Source organism: Oncorhynchus kisutch, linkage group LG5 (genome assembly GCF_002021735.2).
Source record: "Oncorhynchus kisutch isolate 150728-3 linkage group LG5, Okis_V2, whole genome shotgun sequence".
NCBI classification, from domain to species: domain Eukaryota; kingdom Metazoa; phylum Chordata; class Actinopteri; order Salmoniformes; family Salmonidae; genus Oncorhynchus; species Oncorhynchus kisutch.
In genome coordinates this window covers 21655810-21678398 of record NC_034178.2, presented here as the reverse complement: position 1 = coordinate 21678398, position 22589 = coordinate 21655810, and the positions used below count along the sequence as shown (strand labels likewise).

General features: G+C 39.4%; 1 protein-coding gene across 4 annotated transcripts in view; it reads right to left on the bottom strand.

The window, feature by feature from the left end:
- LOC109890760 (receptor-type tyrosine-protein phosphatase T-like) overlaps positions 1-22589 on the bottom strand; it is a 484190-nt gene that overhangs the window by 165935 nt on the left and 295666 nt on the right. For 3 of the 4 annotated variants that reach the window (XM_031824659.1, XM_031824662.1, XM_031824661.1), the window contains exons 8-9: positions 10190-10226; positions 8792-8848 (exon numbers count right to left, since the gene is read on the bottom strand). In XM_031824659.1, the coding sequence (XP_031680519.1) occupies positions 8792-8848; positions 10190-10226 (94 nt within the window). The remainder of the gene's footprint in view (positions 1-8791; positions 8849-10189; positions 10227-22589) is intronic. The other variant, XM_031824663.1, reaches the window with a different exon arrangement.

Below are 22589 nucleotides of genomic sequence, written 5' to 3'. Positions count from 1 at the left end.
ATTGTGGGAAGCTTGTGGAAGGCTACCCAAAATGTTTGACCCAAGTTAAACAATTTAAAGGCAATGCTACCAAATACTAATTGAGTGTATGTAAACTTCTGACCCACTGGGAATGTGATGAAAGAAATAAAAGTTGAAATAAATCATTCTCTCCACTATTATTCTGACATTTCACATTCTCAAAATAAAGAGAAACTATGATATCGGAAATCGGGAGCTTCTTGCGGTCAAACTGCCTTTGGAGGAGTGGCTGCGCTGGTTCGGAACACACCTTTGGACTGACCACAAGAACCTAGCCTACATCCAGGAGGCTAAACGCCTCAGTCCCCGGCAGGCTCATTGGGATCTCTTCTTCACTCAGTTCAGATCCACGTTATCTTACTGTCCGTGAACGTGAAGCCAGATGTCCTTTCTTGACAGTTTCCCAGCTCCAGTGAGGATCGGCCACTTGAATCCATCATCCCCAGGTCGCTCAACCTCACACCGGTGTCCTGGGGTATAGAGACTGTAGTGAGGGAGTCGCATGGTAGAGAGACAGTTCCAGACAGCTGTCCACTTAACAGACTTTTTGTCCCTATTGGGGCACGGTCCAAGGTACTTCAGTGGGCTCACTCGTCGCTTCTCACCTCTCATCTGGGAGGGCAGCGAACGCTAGAGTTTTTGAGGAGGAGGTTATGGTGTCCCTTGGTGGAGGCGGACACTTGGACCTTCGTGGCTGCTTGTCTGACCTGCGCCCGGAACAAGACTCCTCGTCTGCAGCCTTTGGGGCTTCTTCATCAGCTGCCAATAACTTCTTGAACCTGGTCTCATCTCTCTACGGCTTTCATCATGGGCCTTCCAGCCTCAGAGGGCCACACGGTTATCCTGGTCACTGCTTTTCCAAGGCGGCCCATTTCACTTCCTAAGCTTCCATCTGCCCGTGAGACTGCTCAGCTAGTTATTCAGCATGTTTTCCCCCTTCACGGACTTCCTCTGGACATAGTCTCCAACCGGGTCCCCAGTTTGCCTTCAGATTCTGGAGGTCATTCTGTACTCTTCTGGGGTCATCAGCCAGTCTGTCCTTGGGATATCACCCTCAGTCCAATGGTCAAATGGAGCGGGTGAACCAGGATCTAGAGACCACCTTACGGTGCTGTGTGTCCGCCAACCCCGCCACTTGGAGTCAGCATCTTCCCACGGTGGAGTACGCACACAACACTCTCCAGTGTTCTTCCACAGGCCTGTCACCATTCCAGGTGTTGTACGGTTATCAGCACCCCCTTTTCAATTAATAGGTGTGCCTTCTTAAAAGTTAATTTGTGTCATTTCTTAATGCGGCCTCCTGGCTTCCTTAATATGTTTGAGCCAATCAGTGCTGTGACAAGATATACAACATATTTGGTAAAAGACAAAGTCTTAAGAATAGCTCAAATAAGCAGAGAAACAACATTCCATCATTACTTTAAGACATGAAGGCCAGTCAATATGAAACATTTCAAGAAATAAAACCATCAATCACTATGATGAAACTGGCTCTGATGGGGACCGTCACAGGAAAGGAAGACCCAGAGTTACCGCTGCTGCAGAGGATAGGTTCATTAGAGTTAACAGCCTCAGAAATTTGCAGCCCAAATCAATGCTTCACAAAGTTCAAAGTAACATCTCAACATCAACTGTTCAGAGGAGACTGAGTAAATCAGGTCTTCATGGTCGAATTGCTGCAAAGAAACCACTACTAAATGACACCAATAATAAGAGGAGATCTGCTTGGTCCAAGAATCACGAGCAATGGACATTAGACCGGTGGAAATCTGTCTTTTGGTCTGATGAGTCAAAATTTGAGATTTTAGATTCCAGCCATGTCTTTGTGAGACACAGAGTAGGTGAACGGATGATCTTCACATATTTAGTTCCCACCATGAAGCATGGAGGAGGAGGTGTGATGGTGTGGGGGTGCTTTGTTATTGACACTTAACCAATATGGCTACCACAGCATTCTGCAGCAATACGCCATCCCATCTGGTTTGCGCTTAGTGGAACTATCATTTGATTTTCAACAGGACAATGTCCCAACACACCTCCAGGCTGTCTAAGGGATATTTGACCAAGAAGGAGAGTGATGGAGTGCTGCATCAGATGACCTGGCCTCCACAATCACCCGACCTCAACCCAATTGAGATGGTTTAGGATGAGTTGGACCGCAATGACGGAAAAGCAGCCAACAAATGCCCAGCATATGTGAGAACTCCTTCAAGCATTCCAAGGGGAGCTGGTTGAGAGAATGCCAAGAGTGTGGAAAGCTGTCATCAAGGTAAAGTGTGGCTACTTTAAAGAAATATATTTGGATTTGTTTAACACTTTGTATGTTACTACATGACTCCATATGTGTTTTTTCGTAGTTACTTCACTATTATTCTACAATATAGAAAACAATAAAAAATTAAGAAAAACCCTTGAATGAGAAGGTGTGTCTAAACTTTGGACTGGTAATGTATACATATATATTATTATTTATTTTTCATGTTTATTTATTATTTTATTTATTATATTTGCATTATTGGGAAGAGCCTTTTAACTACTGTAAGCGTTTCACTGTTAGTCTACACTTAATGTTTACGAAACAAATACAATTTGATTAGAATTTTGATTTGTTCACAAAGTTGCCTAGTCAATTCACCCCTATACCTATATGTACTGTACATATCTACCTCAATTACCTTGTACCTCTGCACATCAACTGATATACAGTGTATGTAGCCTAGTTATCGTTACTCATTGTGTATTTATTCCTTGTGTTATAATTTGTATCTATTATTTTTCTCTGTAATATTTGACATAGCTCCCCCAGAGAACGTACCCTTGTGATCAACCGATCGTAATTTGGATCTTTGCATTCACGGTTGCTATGAGATTAGGATATCAGTACCTCCTTAGACAAAGCAATTGTAACAGTAGAGCAAAGGATGAAATATATGGTAAAATGAATGTCTGCAGTATTGACATTACCCTGAGTACATGATGCATGGAAGGCGAATTCATAAATGTTTTAAAGTGTGTATTCTTATTTTACATTTACAGTTGAAGTCGGAAGTTGACCTTAGCCAAATACATTTAAACTCAGTTTTTCACAATTCCTGACATTTCATCCTAGTAAAAATCCCCTGTTTTAGGTCAGTCAGGTCAATCAATACTTTATTTTAAGAATGTGAAATGTCAAAATAATAGTAGAGATAATGATTTATTTCAGCTTTTATTTCTTTCATCACATTCCAAGTGTGTCAGAAGTTTACATACACTGAATTAGTACTTGATAGCATTGCCTTTATATTGTTTAACTTGGGTCAAACGTTTCGGGTAGACTTCCACAAGCTTCCCACATAAGTTGTGTGAGGCCCATTCCTCCTGACAGAGCTGGTGTAACTGAGTCAGGTTTGTAGGCCTCCTTGCTCACACACGCTTTTTCAGATCTGTCCACAAATGTTCTATAGTATTGAGGTCAGGGCATTGTGATGGCCACTCCAAAACTTTAACTTTGTTGTCCTTAAGCCATTTTGAAACAACTTTGGAAGTATGCTTGGGGTCATTGCCCATTTGGAAGACCCATTTGTGACCAAGCTTTAACTTCCTGACTGATGTCTTGAGATGTTGCTTCAATATATCCACATATCCACACATACATATGTCCTCCCTCATGATGCCATCTATTTTGTGAAGTGCACCAGTCCCTCCTGCAGCAAAGCACCCCCACAACATGATGCTGCCACCTCTGTGCTTCACAGTTGGGGATGGTTTTCTTCGGCTTGCAAGCCTCCCCTTTTTCCTCCAAACATTACGATGGTCATTATTGCCAAACAGTTCTATCTTTGTTTCATCAGACCAGAGGACATTACTACAAAAAGTACGATCTTTGTTCCCATGTGTAGCTGCAAACCATAGGCTGGCTTTTTTATGGAGGTATTGGAGCAGTGGCTTCTTCCTTGCTGAGTGGCCTTTCAGTTTATGTCAATATATATTTTGTTTTACTGTGGATATAGATACTTTTGTACCTCTTTCCTTCAGCACCTTCACAAGGTCGTTTGCTGTTGTTTTGGGATTGATTTGCACTATTCGCACCAAAGTACGTGTATCTCTAGGAGACAGAACGCGTCTCCTTCCTGAGCGGTATGACAGCGGCATGGTCCCATGGTGTTTATACTTACGTACTATTGTTTGTACAGATGAACGTGGTACTTTCAGGCATTTAGAAATTCCTCCCAAGGAAGATCCAGACTTGTGGAGGTCTACAATGTTTTTTGGGGGGAGGTTTCAATGATGTCAAGCAAAGCGGCACTGAGTTTGAAGGTAGGCCTTGAAATACATCCACAGAAACACCTCCCATTGACTCAAATGATGTCAATTAGCCTATCAGAAGCTTCTAAAGCCCTGATATCATTTTCTGGAATTTTCCAAGCTGTTTAAACCTGTTACGGCTAGACGTTCCGCAAGCGGAACCCTGCGACAACTTCTGGTGAAATGGCAGAGCGCCAAATTCAAATTAAATTACTATAAATATTAAACTGTAATGAAATCACACATGCAATACACCAAATTAAAGCTACACTTGTTGTTAACTTCTTCTAACTAGGGGGCAGTATGTTCATGTTTGGATACAAAACGTTCCTGTTTTAAAGAAGATATTTTGTCACGAAAACTATGCATATAATTGACAGCTTTGGATAGAAAACACTCTGACGTTTCACTATTATATTGTCGGAGTGCAACAGAACTGATGTTACAGATCCAATCAGGAATTGCCGCATTTTTTGAAACCGCCTCATGCCAATGACTCCTTATATGGCTGTGAATGAGCTACGAACGAGCTTCTGTTTTCTACGTATTCCCCAAGATGTCTACAGCATTGTGACGTCTTTTTAGCAAGTGGTCACATGATTGCTCCCGCAGAAAATATTGCGTAAAGTACACAAGTAGCCATTTTTCCAATCGCTTCTTATGAGAAACCAATTGTCCCGACGGATATATTATCGAATTGTTATGTAAAAACACCTTGAGGATTGATTCTAAACAACGTTTGCCATGTTTCTGTCGATATTATGGAGCTAATTTGGGAAAAAGTTCAGCGTTGTAGTGACCGCATTTTCCGGTCGATTTCTCAGCCAAACGTGACGAACAAACGGGAGCTATTTTGCCTACAAAAATAATATTTTGGGAAAAAAGGATCTACGGGAGCTATTTTGCCTACAAAAATAATATTTTGGGACAAAGGATCTAACTGGCAGTCTCCTGAGTGAAAACATCCGAAGTTCTTCAAAGATAAATTATTTAATTTGATTGCTTTTCTTATTTTCGTGAAAATGTTGCCTGCTGCCAGCAGAGCCTAGCATAGCATTTTGCCATGATAAACTTACACAAATGCTTGTCTAGCGTTGGCTGTAAAGCATAGTTTGAAAATCTGAGATGACAGTGTGATTAACAAAAGGCTAAGCTGTGTCTCAATATATTTCATTTGTGATTTTCATGAATAGGAAGATTTTGTAGGAAGATTTATGTCCGCTGCGTTATGCTAATTAATTTGAGGCTATGATTACGCTCCCGGATCCGGGTTTGATAGTCGCAAGAATTTAATCCAGCCAACGTGTCAGATTTCAAAAAGGTTTTACGGCGAAAGCAAACCATGCGATTATCTGAGGATAGCACTCCACAAAACAAACACATACTCATATTTCAACCTGCCAGGCGCAACACAAAACGCAGAAATAACGATATAATTCATGCCTTACCTTTGAAGATCTTCTTTTGTTGGCACTCCAATACATCCCATAAACATCACAAATGGTCCTTTTGTTCGATAAATTCCGTCATTATTTCTCTAAAATGTCAATTTATTTGGCACGTTTGATCCAGAAAAACACTGGTTCCAACTCGCGCAACATGACTACAAAATATCTAAGAAGTTACCTGTAAATTTGCTCCAAACATTTCAAACAACTTTCCTAATACAACATTTGCTATTTTTTTACGTAAATAATCGATAAAATTTAAGACGGGATAAACTGTGTTCAATCCCGGACGAAAACAAGGTGGAGCGAGCTTTCAGTTCGCTCACCCCTAACAAACAGTACACTAGACTCGACCCTCGTTCTGAATAGCCCTACTTCTTCATTTCTCAAAGGAAAAACATCAACCAATTTCTAAAGACTGTTGACATCCAGTGGAAGCCATAGTAACAGCAAGCAAGTGTACTTAGAAATCTAGATCCACATAGAAATCCCATTGAAAACACTGTTACCTCTAACAAAAAAAATCCTGGATGGATTTTTCTCAGGTTTTTGCCTGCCATATCAGTTATGTTATACTCACAGACATTATTCAAAACGTTTTAGAAAAGTTCGAGTGTTTTCTATCTACTCGACCAATTGCATGCATATCCTAGCTTCTGGGCCTGAGTAGCAGGCAGTTTACTTTGGGCACGCTTTTCATCCGGACGTGAAAATACTGCCCCCTAGCCCGAAGAGGTTATTAAAGGCTCAGTCAATTTAGTGTATGTAAACTTACTGTGAATTATAAGTGAAATAATCTGTCTATAAACAGTTGTTGGAAAATTGACTTCAACTGTATGTAGTTACGTCCTTGTGCTGTACTTCTCTATTAATGTTATGTATTATGTCATGCTTTATCTTTGTGTGGACCCCAGGAAGAGTAGCTGCTGCTTTAGCAGTAGCTAATAGGGATCCTAATAAAATACTAATGACTAGTAAAATGAAAGTCCTGAGAACGTCCTAAACAGGTCCTGACATGATGTCCTCATAACTTACATGGAACTAGCCAAATGTCCCCCGAGAACTTTCCCTTGGGACCATCATGCGACTTCCCCTTGACCATCATGAAACATCCCCTTGTGGTCATTGAATGTCACATGGATGTCCCACATCTTATCAGAACCAAATAGGAACCTTTTCATAATGTTCCCTAATTGACATCAAAATACCTTATTATAATGTTATACTGCGACCAACTGGGACCTGTGCTGAACGTACTGTTATGGTCCCTAGGATAATGTAATTTCCCTAGAACATTCTTAGAATGTCAGTGGGATAACGTCTCGCCGAAACCCTTAAACCGACCTAATGAGAACGTTGCCAAATGTCCTTAGGATGTCCCCTGTTTGCTGGGTGTGCTCAAAGGTAAATACCAAATAGATGTCAATAAAATGTATTCTGTACAATTAAAATGGTCTGTTCATTCTCCTCACTGTCTTTATTGCCAACTTGTTCATCTAACCTGGATGTTCTTTTCCCTAGACACCAGAAAGTGATTTCCAGCAACCGTTTTCCAATTTAAGTCACGGCCATTGAACATTTTGTCACTACACATTGAGGTAGATGGAAACTCATCGAAGTGTATAAGGGCAAACTTAGCATAAGGCAACACCTCACAAAGTCTACCGACTAGCTACCAGGTTGGGATGTCTGCATACACTATACACGGTCAGACTTTCCTGACCATGTTAAGTGTATGCAGTCAGATCTCCATGTATCAAAGCAAAGCTCCAATGCTAAGTAAAGCAACACCAAACACAGTGACACAAAGCAACACATATATACATGGGCACCAGCCCCATTGGAGAAAACAGCATTTCCTCTGAATCAAGAGCAAGCAAGCTGTAATCTGTGATAAGGTTTGGAGTTATGGAGAGGGGAGAGGTGGGGGAGGAGGTATTGTACCTCATCCTTTTGAAGTGCACACACATGGCAAGCAACTCATATTTCCTCACAACACAGCATGACACAAGAAGCAAAAACTCTACATACACAATCTGTATGTTAAATGTGTAAATCTGTATGGTACATCTAAATGGTAGTTGACATTCACAGACAATATATGGATGAACAAGGTTAGAACATGATTCCTTGTGGATTATGGCAAAGATGTGTAGAAATGGGGTGTATAGACATTACAACCACAGGTCATTGGTCTATATCTAGCAAGACAGGAGAGTAGCTAACTGGTATGATGTTCCATTCAGGGAGCGCACCGGTGACAAACAGTGAGGGTGGAGCATAGGCAGGTTGCACAACAGTTGTATGGAGGATGTTTGGGTGAGTAAATGCAGACTCAATTTGGAAAGGAAGGGAGGTGGTTGACATAATGTGTCAAGTTTTTGGATGTTTTGCTCAGAGACATACTATAGCTTATTTTGACTCATCCCTATTGTAACGCAATAATTACAATGTATGGGTTCCTTGTAGTAAGTCAGACCTAAATATTTGAAAATAAAGTTCAGACATTTGAGAATTTGGTCTTGCTTTACAGTTATAGTGAACCATTTTTGCATATGGCTCTTGTAAAAAAGTACAAAATAATGTTCTTGCCACGAGAAAAGCAAAAATGACAATCATAAAGAGATCGTGGTAGATGCAAATAACCACATTTTTGTCAGATATTTGTGTTTAAGCCGTGTCTATATCTGTTTTTCTACCAAATGTATAACGGAAAAATAGATACATATTCAAATCAGCCGAAAAGATTCATACATCCATGAGCAAAACTACAAGACAACTATGGATTAAATAAACAAACAATGACAATAATAAGAGGGACGATAACCATACATACTTATGGCACCAATCTACATTAGTCTCAATGGAATCAATGACAGCCAGCTACACTTTTGAGGACCATACATGCAAACAAATGCATTAAGATGAGGAAAGAGAGAAAATAAAAATACAAACAGAAGAAGTAGGAGGGAACAACCAAAGTAATGTCTGTAAAATAACAGAAGAAAGAAATCTGTCTATCGAGCAATAATCACCTTCACTGGGGATGACAAGTATGTACGGCGTGGTATTTTGTCCCCTACCTATTACCACTAAGAACAAGGTTTATATTTCCCGGTCAGCATGCATGAGAGAAAAAAGAAACAAAGAAAATGTTTCTAAAAAAGTCGCCTTCATCGTTTCAATTTCACATTTAGCACAGTAGGAGGAAAGAAATCAAGTACTATTGCTAAAACACCTTGAAGAAAACTATGGGCAGTATGATTATACAGTATATATAGATGGTTGAATATATTAATTTCAACAAGCTTCTGATAGCTTCCATTAAAGGAAAAAGGTCAAGTAGTAGAAGTGCTTCTAATAGCATCTTCGGCTCTAAAAATCTACTTCAGAGGAATATTTTAGAGGTTTGATTCTCAGTGCATGTGAATGGGACATTGGAATGCAAACATTGGTATTAACTGTTGATTCTGACTGGAAGAAGGATAAAGATGGAGTAAAAAATGCAAAAGAACACAAAATATGTTTGAACTTAGTGGCAGTTTCGATCCAAAATTGGACCTCAACTTTTATGGTGTCCGTATTAGGACAGCCTCAATCTCAGCAACATTTCCTTGGTGTTAGCGAACAAGAAGCTCAAGAATCCCATGTTAACAATTATTATTATTAGATTCTATAAAGTATAAAACTATAAAATCCATTCATATTGAAATAATCAAGCCGTGTATTTGTACTTGAACAGATGAAGGGTCACAAGGTTTAAAATGCATGTATTTTCCAAAGCAGACACACAATCAGTGTGTCTACAAGTATAGACTCCAATCACTGTAAAGAGCTCAATTCATAACAGAAGGATGGTAAGAGAAAAGAAAGGAAAGAGCCCACTGATGAGGATAAATGTTTGACACAGACAAAAGAAAACAGGAAAATTGACAACTAAATAAGAAGATTATCGTCACTGCACAATTGTATGTATGTCTAAAAAAATAAGCAGCAACTTAAAAAGAAAATGGGAGGAAATCAAACATAATAATTAAATGGTGAAATGCGTGAACCCGTTTTTAGTTTTTGTCACCATCCATTACATTAATGGAGGTTGTCCTACGATACTACTGATCCTTAATGTGTTCTTTTATAAAGATGGTTCGGAGAAAAGAAAATAAGTGGAATGGAGAGAAAAAGAAAAGCTGCACAGAATCTTGGACTGTATAGACCGAAACCATGCAGATTCAACACTGAAAAGATTGTGGGGCTTGTGGTCACCTATGCCATTAAAATAGGGAAAGTCTACCTCTATGCAGGTGTACATATACCACTCTCAATACAATTTACATTCATTGGGCCGAGTCGTTTTTAAACATGTATATCTCTGATTTCATTGCATCAAGTAATTTACTTCCTATGCATGGAAAATATAAGAAGAGTTCTCATACCTTTAGTAGCCAGTCTCACACAGTTGATTTTGGTTTCCTGAGAAGACAGAGACAGACATAGTTGATCAATTATATTGTCCCAACACAGTGATGTCCATCACTCTTGTCACGTTCCACTGGACTTGGGGCTGAAATACAACAAGACGGCACAAGAGGAGAATGGGAATGGGGAAAGGGTTCAGAAATACTGTGTACTGTGTACACTTAAAAACTGCTGATCCCTAAAGCAGTAAAGGCATTTGTGCTCCAAATGGCATCCACAAGATCAGTTGAGGGTCTCAATCTTTTTGGGTTACCATACCCCGTAAATACCCCCTCATGTGTATTTTACCAGTAGTCCTACTGTATGTTCTTATAGCACCATTATAACATTTGATTAAATAAAGCTATTTCTCTCCAACTTTAAACTCGGATTTCACATGAAGTTAGGAAAACCTAGCCCTATATATAGGGTGGATGGCTTTACGTCCCAGACTTCGTGTGAAGAAAAGCTATTAGCGAAACGCTAAACCATCCACTGAAACGACATCTATAATATCTGTGTGTGTGCTGCACTCAGGGCTGGCTGTCAGTCTTTTATTAGCGAAAGGGGAAAAAAAAGGATCTATACAGAGCCAACATGGTAGCTCAGGGCCTGTCACACAGCCACACAGATGCTGCAATAGTTCATCACCCTCTCTGCTTCTCTTGCTCCGTCCCTTTCTCTCTTTACCTCCCCTTATCTCAATATCCCCCCATCCCTTTATTTTCAGTCCTCAGCCATCTCTAAAATAGGTCCCCAAATGGACCTCAGAGTGAGGAGATTAGTTACCACGGCAACAATAATCTTAGTAAATAATTTTTCACTGCAAATGGTCATGTTAAATAAACTTTGAGGTTACCATCCCAGCATACAGGGACGTCCTGAGGACATTCGGCGACGTTCCCATTAGGTCCCTTGAGAGTTTTGGCATGACGTTATCTCTCTGACGTCCCGAGAACGTCCCATAATGGTCCCAAGGGAACGTTCTCTAGGGGACCTTTGTCTAGTTCCCTGTAAGTTCCCAGGACGTCACTGAGGATCATGTCAGGACCTTTTTAGGACGTTCGAGGACTTTCATTTGACTAGTTCACAGGACGTCATGTGATGGTCACTCTGGGAACGTTCTCAAGGGGACCTTGGAAGTTTTTGTCTAGTTCCAGGGTGGGCCCGGGGACGTCACATGATGGTCTCAAAGAAACGTTCTCCCCAAGGCACGTGGTCCATCAAGGCCCTGATTGGTGAACCAATGATCAATTCACAGCTCTTGTCTTTTGGTAATGGTACAGTGGTTGCTCCACTAAAAGTTTTGTGATTATGCTGCGGTACTTTGTGGTTTAGTACGGTACCCTGCGTCAACACTTCAATGCTCCAGATCAGCACAGAGGGCGTTAGAGCACTGATTATGCTTTTGGGTCCTACTGTGTCTCTAACTGACAATGAGTGGGCGGCATAAACCTAAATATAATCTGATAAATGTGCACGACTTCAGTATTACTTACTAAAACTGTTGCTACACTATGGTTTTTAGTATTTCATTTGTTAGGATTATTTTGCTCTTAGTGTAGTAGTGTAGCCCGCTCCAGACCGGTCACGTTGTATAGCGCCTGAGTTGCCCAATGTTCTGTTACTGCATAGCGGTGCAAGCTGTGTTGCTACAGATGCTGGTTCAATACCCGTGCCCCCCTCAACTGGGCGACCCATGAGATGACTGTAGGTTTTTGGTTTCTTGCCCTCTAAAAACAGAAATAAATAATTCTAAATAACAAACTGGCTTTATTTACAAATTAGTAACAATGTCTCACCCCATGTTCAAGAATGGCCTTTTTCTCGCTCATTTTACATTATTTGAAAACAAAATAATCGCCAAAATATTGTTATTTTTTATTATTAATTTATTATTCATTTAGAATTGTATAAAAGCCCCTTGGATATTCTCACAGATATATTATTGACCCTGTTATTAGCAGGACAGTATTTATTGGTCATATAGGTCATGGCTCCCGAGTGGCGCACATTGGGATTGCTTTGCAGTTCACCAGCTGTATCCACTGAAATCACACAAGGTTCAAGGCATGAGGGCAGGGGGCACAGGATGGGTCGCAGAGCCGTGCACAGAAGATGGACCTAGCCCAGGGGAAAGGGAGGAGGAGGAAGGGGGCAGCACTTTAAGGGACATTGCATTAATAATGGTGGTGACTAGGGAAACGTTCCCGCTGTTCTTAGTGCCAGTCTGCACATTCAAACTAAAACAATGTAACTAATAATGGCCTCTTTATGCTTTGTTAATAAAATAATAATAAAAAATACTATTTTAAAATGACAATGTTTATTTAGTTATGGATTCATGATTAATTACTATGGGAATAAATATCACTGAATTACAGAACAAAGTTGTCTAATGAAAGTAAACAAATTGTTGCTTACTGGAAAATACTCTTTCAAACACGGTTTCAAACAATGGTTACGTTGTACAGCGCTATTATGGCTATTAGCAGGTAGTTGGACAATGGGCTTGCCTAGAAGGAGGGTAGGGGGAGAATTCTATCGTCAATTGTATTTCTAAGTTAGGTTGGCTGTATCATAACCGGCCCGTGATTGGTTGCAATTTCAGTTTAATCCACCAGAAAAGACAAAACAAATAATACCCCACAAAGTATTATTATGCATCACATCCGACCGTGGTTGGGAGTTCCACAGGGTGGGGCACAATTGGCCCAGTGTTTTTCTTTCCCTTGAAAAACAGAAATACATGTTTTGCCCTTTACAAATATTATTTTTGGCCTTTATTCAGATTACAATCGCTCACTTATCGTTATATATTATCAAGTTGATGGCACAGTCATATAGCGGCACCTACACAAAGCTGAGTGACTCACTCATTCATGGATTTGGATCAAAATAAATAAGTACCAACATTCTTTCTGATAGTCTTTAATAAAGAAATGTTTTGGTTTTCCTGACCTGGACACCATATACAGTATTATAATAGCCCATTATGTGCTATTAGCAGGACAATATACCTTTACCAACACCTCTCTGTATTTTGATACAGGGCCTCCCCAGTGGCACAGCTGTCTAAGTCACGGCAATGCAAAATGCGTTGCTACAGATACCCATGCCGGACGCCACCGGGAGACCAATGAGGCGGCTTTTGATTTTCATTTAGAATCCTCCAATATGTACATGTTTTTCGTTATACTGTAGGCCTACCGTAGGCAGCATGAGTCTCACTAGTGTTGAGTAATGTGCTGTTAAAAGTGGTGTAGGTCTTATTTATTTAAAGAGCATATTGAAGTTAGAAGCAATAGGATTTGAAGCAATAGCCTACAATTATTGTAGCACCGTTTCGCACTGCTCTGAGTCAAGCATGGGGACTGTTCTTGATAAATCAATGAGATTGTTATTTTGACTGAATATCCGTTTGGGTATTGGTTAGACTACAATTATGGTATAGAAATGTTATGCTCTTAGTATAACCTTTATTTAACTAGGCAAGTCAGTTAAGAACAAATTCTTATTTACAAGGACAGCCTACTCCTTCCTCCCCATCGGGGAATTGAACCCTGTACTCCCGACTGTCATGTTGTACAGCACCATATTTTCCCACAGCGCCATAATTTCCTTTCCATCCTAACGAAACCCAGAGTTTTTTTTTGTGGAATAGATACACCATAATATTTATCAAATTAATTAAGCAACATTTCTTAAAATCAGTCCCATATACTATCTTCTACAACAAAAAAAAAATCTCTAGTACAGCCACTATTGAAGGCTATCAAATGCTTCTCAAAGATGCCCTTTGGTGGTCAAACTAGCACTAACTAGCATGGTACCAGAGGTTGGCACTTAAATAACATGCCATAGAATTCTGTGCACCACGTAAGCTGTGCTGCAGTAGTCTGCAACTTTTAAAGCACAAACCCCTGTAGGGACACCCACACAAACAAACAGAGCTTTTAACAATGTTTTCAACTTACATATTTGACACAATTTGCAGTGGTACAAACATAATTCAAAGTACAACTTAAGTAATTTTTTGGTTATCTGTACTTCACTGTACTATTTATATTTTTTGACTACTTTTACTTCACTATATTCCTAAATAATATAATGTACTTTTTGCTCCATAGATTAACTGATAATTAATGCAGATTTAGTGCAGATGGCACTATTTTGTTAAGTGTAAATATATATTATAGGTAATGAATGTGTAGTGGACTTCTGAAATTCTGCAGACTTTGTGGCACAGCAGAAAGAACAGAATACCCAAAATCCAGAGGTTGTACATTCAAATACCAGGTGGGGTCATGTTGAAAAATGTGTACTAAGTGATCATGTCAAATATCATTGTCATTGTTTAGAGATTTTTACACTATTTTAGCTGAACAGTGTACCACTTACCTTAAAACCCCGATGCCACTTTACTTATAATGGTTTGGGACCTGGGACAATCAGGGGATCATGACGCAACGTCCAAATAACTTCCTAAATAAGTCCTTGGGGGAGTCCCTGGGACAAACTGGGAACTAGACAAAACCTCCTGGGTATCATGACACTGACTGAGTATCCCAGGACATGACACACCCAACATCAGACTGTCAATCATAACAAAAACACTACTGAACTAACTTTTCCAAAGTTCATTTTCAATTTTTTACCTGTTTTTCTCATTTTCTTGCTCTGCAAAGAAAGCTCAACAGCGTCTTGGATAAACGAGCAGACAGACAGAAGAGAGGGGAGGTGACCAGTGCAAGGCTATACACCAGTGCAAGGCTATATATATACTCCAAGCTTCATCAGGCAAGCTGACAAGGCTTAAATAACAGGAGTACATCACTTAAACAAAGTGACAGCTGAGCTTTGCCTTTTGCCCCTCTAGTCCAATAAGGCAGTGACAAACTGTCAAGCACTTTTTTAGGATGATTCCGGGCTAGCAGAGGAGGAGGAAAAAATATGTCACTCCAGGCAGTACAATCCATTATTTGACCGATTCACTGAGTTTGAGTGACAAGCCTTTGCTGGATTAGGGCAAATTATTAAACCAAATATGACAGGCATTAGACAATTTGCTTTTTCAAATAATCACATTGATTTAAAAAAAGAATCCTCTGTGAGTATTACATCTCATTTTCACATTTTATCAGTCAGCTAAGTGGAGTTGGAGGATTTATAAAAATATGTGTGAATTGAAAATACTTTGTTATCCTTCATACTACCAACATATTTTACATGCATGGATAACCACCTGGGGTCATTGTAAAACTTTTGGAAAAAGCAACAATCATAGCAAAATATCAAATTAATCCTCATCAAAACATCATAAGACATTTAAACAATGTTATCTGAAAAAAGAAGACTTATTTTTGCAAAATTACAGTTAATTACAGTTAAATAAAAATGTATGTCAAACCTACAAATCCCTTCGAAAACATTTATTCTAGTGTCAATTGACTACAAAGTGTAAATATGATAATTCTGGTACCTCAGTGCATCACAACGAGTAAATTAAGGTTGGGTTTGGATTACAAATATGTCAACTATCCATGCCACCTTTTGGCCAAACACAGTATAAAGGCCAAGCTCCACATGCAAATCATCCTCTTTGAGACCGAGTGAACAGCCTTTTACGGATTTTCCATTAATTAGCATATTCAGTATCGTTTTAGTAGTGCCATAGTATTTACTAGATTCAAGTTAGATTATTATTGGAGTTAGTGTAGTAGTAGTAGCCGTAGCAGTAGAATTAGTAGTAGTTGGCAGTGTTAGCGTGACCATGCCTTCGGTTAAAAAATGCATATCCTTTGCAAGGACCCTACCATATGCAATAGGGGATTGGAATTTTTCGGTCCCTGAGTCTGCACAAGTAACGCTAGCTTTGTTTGCTGTCTCCCAACTTCAACCTTGTGAAGATGTGCTCCATACTGCCAATGCAGTTCCCACAGTCTTGCTAGATGGTCAGATCGCATCCGACGCTACCACTTCTGCAGGCTGACAACGATCATACCCGCAACCAGTAGTTGTGAGTATAGCTAGAGACTGCTGGTTATGTATCTGGGTATGTATATTTTGAAAGCTAATCATTATCACTATAATTCTAGCGAAGCAGGCTAGCTGAAGTTAGCTAGCTACCTAGTTTAACGTTAGTTGGCTACCTCGATGCATCTTAGATTTGGCTTGAAAACACAGTAAGATTTCAAAATGAGGCAAATAATTAGTAGGAAAACCTTTTGTCATACGCTTCCAAGCCATAAGACTGCTGAACAACTAATCAAAATGCCACCCTGACTATTTACATCGACCCCCCTTGTTTTTACACTGCTGCTACTCGCTATTTATTATCTATGCAAAGTCACTTTACCCCTACCTACTGTACATGTACATATTACCTCGACTAACCTGTACCTCTGCACATTGACTCGGTACCAGTACCCCCTGTATATAGCCTCGTTTTCGTTTTGATATTTTATTGTTATTTTATTTTATTTAGTAAATATTTTCTCAACTCTACTTCTTGAACTGCATTTTTGGTTACTTGGTTGTAAGTGTAACAGTTGTTAAAGTACCCTGTGAATTTCACCAGGTTCATATATTAATATGTCATGTTGATTTGTTATTATGCATGCCTACATCCTGGGAGTAGGGGATTGTGTACTTACATTTTGCCCTGTGTGCTTGTGCTCGAATCATTTTGATGCACTATGAGAGGTAGGCACGCTTTTTCTGTCATCTTCAGAAAAGTTTGATTCTTTTAAGCACAAAGTCATACACACCATGTTTTGTTCATGAATAATGTTGTATATTTAGAGGTTACTCATAAGTGGATGGTATTGTTAAGATGCACTTGTAATTGTACTTTTTAGGATGATATCAACATTCTGAATTCAACATGTGGTTAATAGCTAGCTAAGGTATTAGCAGGCTATTGTATGTGTGAACGATGGCTAGCTCCTCGAATGATCCCAGTCCCTCCTATTGTGCATCTGTTGTAGAAAGAGGCGACGATTCGTGGGGGATAGATGCAGGTATGTGGTTTTATATATGTAAACTATGTTATGTATAATAAGGAGTGGCTGTACCAATTTTTGTATTCAAAAATCATTTTGATGCATTATGAGAGAAAGAGGCGACGATTCACAGAACATATGTGCACTACAAATGTTTTTATTTCCTTTTGGATGCAGATGCAGGATGCAGAGAGTGAATTCTGATTAATTAAAACTACCTGATCTCCAAAGTCCACGTCTATAGTCTCAATCAACCACACACAACACAGAGTTATAGCGGTGCAGTATAGCACCGGTTAAATAAGCATTTCACGGCAAGTTTGTTGTATTCGGCGCATGTGACGAATACAATTTGATTTGTGGCCATACCACCTTGAACTTGGATGGGAGAATGCCTGGGAATACCAAAATCAAATCAAATCAAATTGTATTGGTTGAATACACATATTTAACAGATGTTATTGTGGGTCTAGTGAAAAGCTTGTGTTCCTAGCTCCAACAATGCAGTAATATCTAAAAATGCACAGAAATCCAAAAAGTAAATTAATGGAATTAAGAAATATAGAAATATTAGGACAATCAATGTCGAAGTCCAGAGTGTAATATATATATATACAGTGCCTTGCGAAAGTATTCAGCCCCCTTGAACTTTGCGACCTTTTGCCACATTTCAGGCTTCAAACATAAAGATATAAAACTGTATTTTTTTGGTGAAGAATCAACAACAAGTGGGACACAATCATGAAGTGGAACGACATTTATTGGATATTTCAAACTTTTTTAACAAATCAAAAATTGAAAAATTGGGCGTGCAAAATTATTCAGCCCCTTTACTTTCAGTGCAGCAAACTCTCTCCAGAAGTTCAGTGAGGATCTCTGAATGATCCAATGTTGACCTAAATGACTAATGATGATAAATACAATCCACCTGTGTGTAATCAAGTCTCCATATAAATGCACCTGCACTGTGATAGTCTCAGAGGTCCGTTAAAAGCGCAGAGAGCATCATGAAGAACAAGGAACACACCAGGCAGGTCCGAGATACTGTTGTGAAGAAGTTTAAAGCCGGATTTGGATACAAAAAAAAATCCCAAGCTTTAAACATCCCAAGGAGCACTGTGCAAGCGATAATATTGAAATGGAAGGAGTATCAGACCACTGCAAATCTACCAAGACCTGGCCGTCCCTCTAAACTTTCAGCTCATACAAGGAGAAGACTGATCAGAGATGCAGCCAAGAGGCCCATGATCACTCTGGATGAACTGCAGAGATCTACAGCTGAGGTGGGAGACTCTGTCCATAGGACAACAATCAGTCGTTTATTGCACAAATCTGGCCTTTATGGAAGAGTGGCAAGAAGAAAGCCATTTCTTAAAGATATCCATAAAAAGTGTCGTTTAAAGTTTGCCACAAGCCACCTGGGAGACACACCAAACATGTGGAAGAAGGTGCTCTGGTCAGATGAAACCAAAATGTAACTTTTTGGCAACAATGCAAAACGTTATGTTTGGCGGAAAAGCAACACAGCTCATCAACCCTGAACACACCATCCCCACTGTCAAACATGGTGGTGGCAGCATCATGGTTTGGGCCTGCTTTTCTTCAGCAGGGACAGGGAAGATGGTTAAAATTGATGGGAAGATGGATGGAGCCAAATACAGGACCATTCTGGAAGAAACCCTGATGGAGTCTGCAAAAGACCTGAGACTGGGACGGAGATTTGTCTTCCAACAAGACAATGATCCAAAACATAAAGCAAAATCTACATTGGAATGGTTCAAAAATAAACATATCCAGGTGTTAGAATGGCCAAGTCAAAGTCCAGACCTGAATCCAATCGAGAATCTGTGGAAAGAACTGAAAACTGCTGTTCACAAATGCTCTCCATCCAACCTCACTGAGCTCGAGCTGTTTTGCAAGGAGGAATGGGAAAAAATGTCAGTCTCTCGATGTCCAAAACTGATAGAGACATACCCCAAGTGACTTACAGCTGTAATCGCAGCAAAAGGTGGCGCTACAAAGTATTAACTTAAGGGGGCTGAATAATTTTGCACGCCCAATTTTTCAGTTTTTGATTTGTTAAAAAAGTTTGAAATATCCAATAAATGTCGTTGCACTTCATGATTGTGTCCCACTTGTTGTTGATTCTTCACAAAAAAATACAGTTTTATATCTTTATGTTTGAAGCCTGAAATGTGGCAAAAGGTCGCAAAGTTCAAGGGGCCCGAATACTTTCGCAAGGCACTGTATATAAGTTGCCTTGATGACAGCTTTGCACACTCTTGTCGTTGTAAAGACTGTCCTGTGAGGATCCAGATGGGTCAGATCAGACCCTTTCTCACCCACAGAGGGGGTTGGGTTTGACAGTTCAAACCTTTCAGCTATCTCCCTCTCCAAATTCACACAGGAATGTGCCTTTGTTTCACAGACGTTCTCCTGCCGAAACTCTAACAGGTTCTAAGCGAATACTGTAACAATTTTTCTAATGTAGTACATGAGGAATGGTTAGAGCCGATCTAAAGAATAATAATGTCATTTCGGTTGTTATTTTGTTACGTCATTAAAAATGTTTATAAAGGAAATACTGTAATTTGAAAAATATATATACTACATGTACGACATCTCCATCCTCTACGTTGTGTATGAAATATGAAAAATGATGAAAGTGTTTTTGTTAAGAGAGGCATGTGATTTTAGATACTATAAGATACATTTGTTTCTATAACTTTGTACAAGTGAGAAGTCACTGCCCCCTGAGTGAGATCAGAGAGCATGTCAGCCTCACGAACCACCCCTTTTGAATGAGCTATATAAAACTGTTTGTTAAGAATTAACATATGAGACAAGGAAGGCGTGTAGCTACAGGTCATGTGCAAAGTGGTTTGAATCATGAAATCTCAACACGAGGTAGAGACGAGAAGCTCACCTCCCGGACAATCACTGGTACAGCTGAATAGCTGTCCTTAGCAAAGTATCTAGAAAAGTGAATTGAAGTGGGTGGGTTTACTGCCTTGTACCGGGGCAGGATGACAGATTTTTACCTTGTCAGCTCGGGGATTCGATCTTGCAACCTTTCGATTACTAGTCCAACGCTCTAACCACTAGGCTGCCACCGATTTGGACCACGTCTCGGAGAAACAGTATATCCTTTGCGTCGGATTCATTAAAGAAAAAATCTTAAAGTTCGAGGTGAGTAATCGCTGTTCTGATATCTAGAAGCTCTTTTCGGGCATAAGAGACCGTAGCAGCAACATTATGTACAAAATAAGTTACAAACAGTTGCGATTTTAGCATGTAAATAAATCTTGGTGGAGCAAACTAAATAGAAAACATGCCAGCAAAGCCAATACACAACACTAAACAATTCATGAATTGCACTATAATGGTGATAAATGGTGCCCACAAACTGTACATACATAAAGCCTACAAAAAGCTATCCCAACAGCAAAGTCCCAACAGCAGTACCAACACCTTACCACTGCTATCTGGCTATCAGCGGTGCCTTGTCTGGCAGCGAAACAGTTCATTCAGCCTCATTTACTCCCTTTAAAAAAAAAACATAGCTGATATGGCTGACTTGATTTAACAAATGTGGTTTCTACTGTAAATTCAGATGTACAAACTATAGCATAAGTGGAAGACGAGCGGATCATACAAGTATATACGTTTAGCATCTCCTGGTCTTCCGCGCATAGCCTACAAGACACTGATGCTAACCTTTGTAACATCTACATTTTAAAAGGTCTAATAAATCAATTTAATATAGCCTACACTATCACAATAAACCAATGATTTATTTTTAGATAGGTCTAAAGAAGCTGTTGTATATTTCAGAAGAACAGAATAGCATACTCTGAGTTGTCCTTATGTTAGTCCCTTATGTTAAACCACCCATTCGTAGACATACGTAGGTTTTGAGTTGGTATCTTAAATGGATAATTTGATAAAGATTACGTTTTTAAGCACTATTAAAATAATCTACAAAATCTGGAAAATTGAGTTCTAGAAACTGATTAGAGTGTTTCCACTTTCTTACCCTAACGAATAAACTATAAAACGCATATTGGATTATCTCCGTCTGGGTGAAACATTTGAAATTTAACTGCCCTTAAGGTCTGAACATGTTATATTTTTTCTTCCCAGTATGAGAGAAGTTGCGGGATTTATTGAATAAACTGAATAAAGTTAGAGAGAATTAAGGGGGAATCTCGATGTAATTTAAAATGTCATACAAAGCCTAAGGTTTTCCATCAAACTAATTATCATTGCGTGATTAATGTGATGTAGTAAACTAATTGAAATACATTGCATAAGTAAACATAATCTACTTTAATTAAAATGCGCAATATCTGTTTCCTAGGCATTAAAACCTCTTGCTCCTAGTTGAGACATTTGCGTCCCAACTAGACATCTGGAAATGCAAATGCGCTACGCTACATGCTAATAGCACTCGTTAAAACTCAAACGTTCATTAAAATACACATGCAGGGTATTGAATTAAAGCTACACTCGTTGTGAATCTAGCCAACAAGTCAGATTATTAAAATGCTTTTCGGCGAAAGCATGAGAAGCTATTATAAGAGATCATGCAACACCACGAAATACCTGAATGCTACGTAAACAAAATATTTCGCATAGCCGGCGCTACCCAAATAGCATAAATAAAATATAAAACTTTCATTACCTTTGAAGATCTTCTTTGTTGGCACTCCTATATGCCCCATAAACATCACTATTGGGTATTTTTTTCGATTAAATCGGTCCATATATACCTAAAATAGCCATCTATGGAAACTGTGTGATTCAGAAAAAAAACACAGTTTGAAAACGCTACGTCATTTTTTAAAATTAAAAAAGTCGACGATAAACTTTCACAAAACACTTCGAAATACTTTTCTAACCCAACTTTAGGTATCAGTAAACGTTAATAATCTATCAAAATGACCACGGGGCGATGTGTATTCAATAGCTCCACGATTTCAAATCCTCTTCCAAAAATCTCTCTTCCAAACCTTCCTGTCGTAGACCGGATGAAAAGTGATCTCCCAGGCTGGTTTGCCCAAGAAATAAACAGACAGAAAATGACGAGACTGGCGACATCGTGTGGAAGCTTTAGGGATTGCAGCCTTCACCCTATGTAATACCTATGTTCGCCTTTAACAAAGAATTGAACTGGCGCATTGATACCTTTTTCAGTTTTCAGTGACCAGATTTTCTTGCGCTTTTCGCTGAAACACACGCTCTGTTCAAGTCACAGCGGTGATTTAACCAGTTTTAGAAACGTCAGAGTGTTTTCTATACACACATACTAATCATATGCATATACTATATTCCTGGCATGAGTAGCAGGGCGCTGAAATGTTGCGCGATTTTT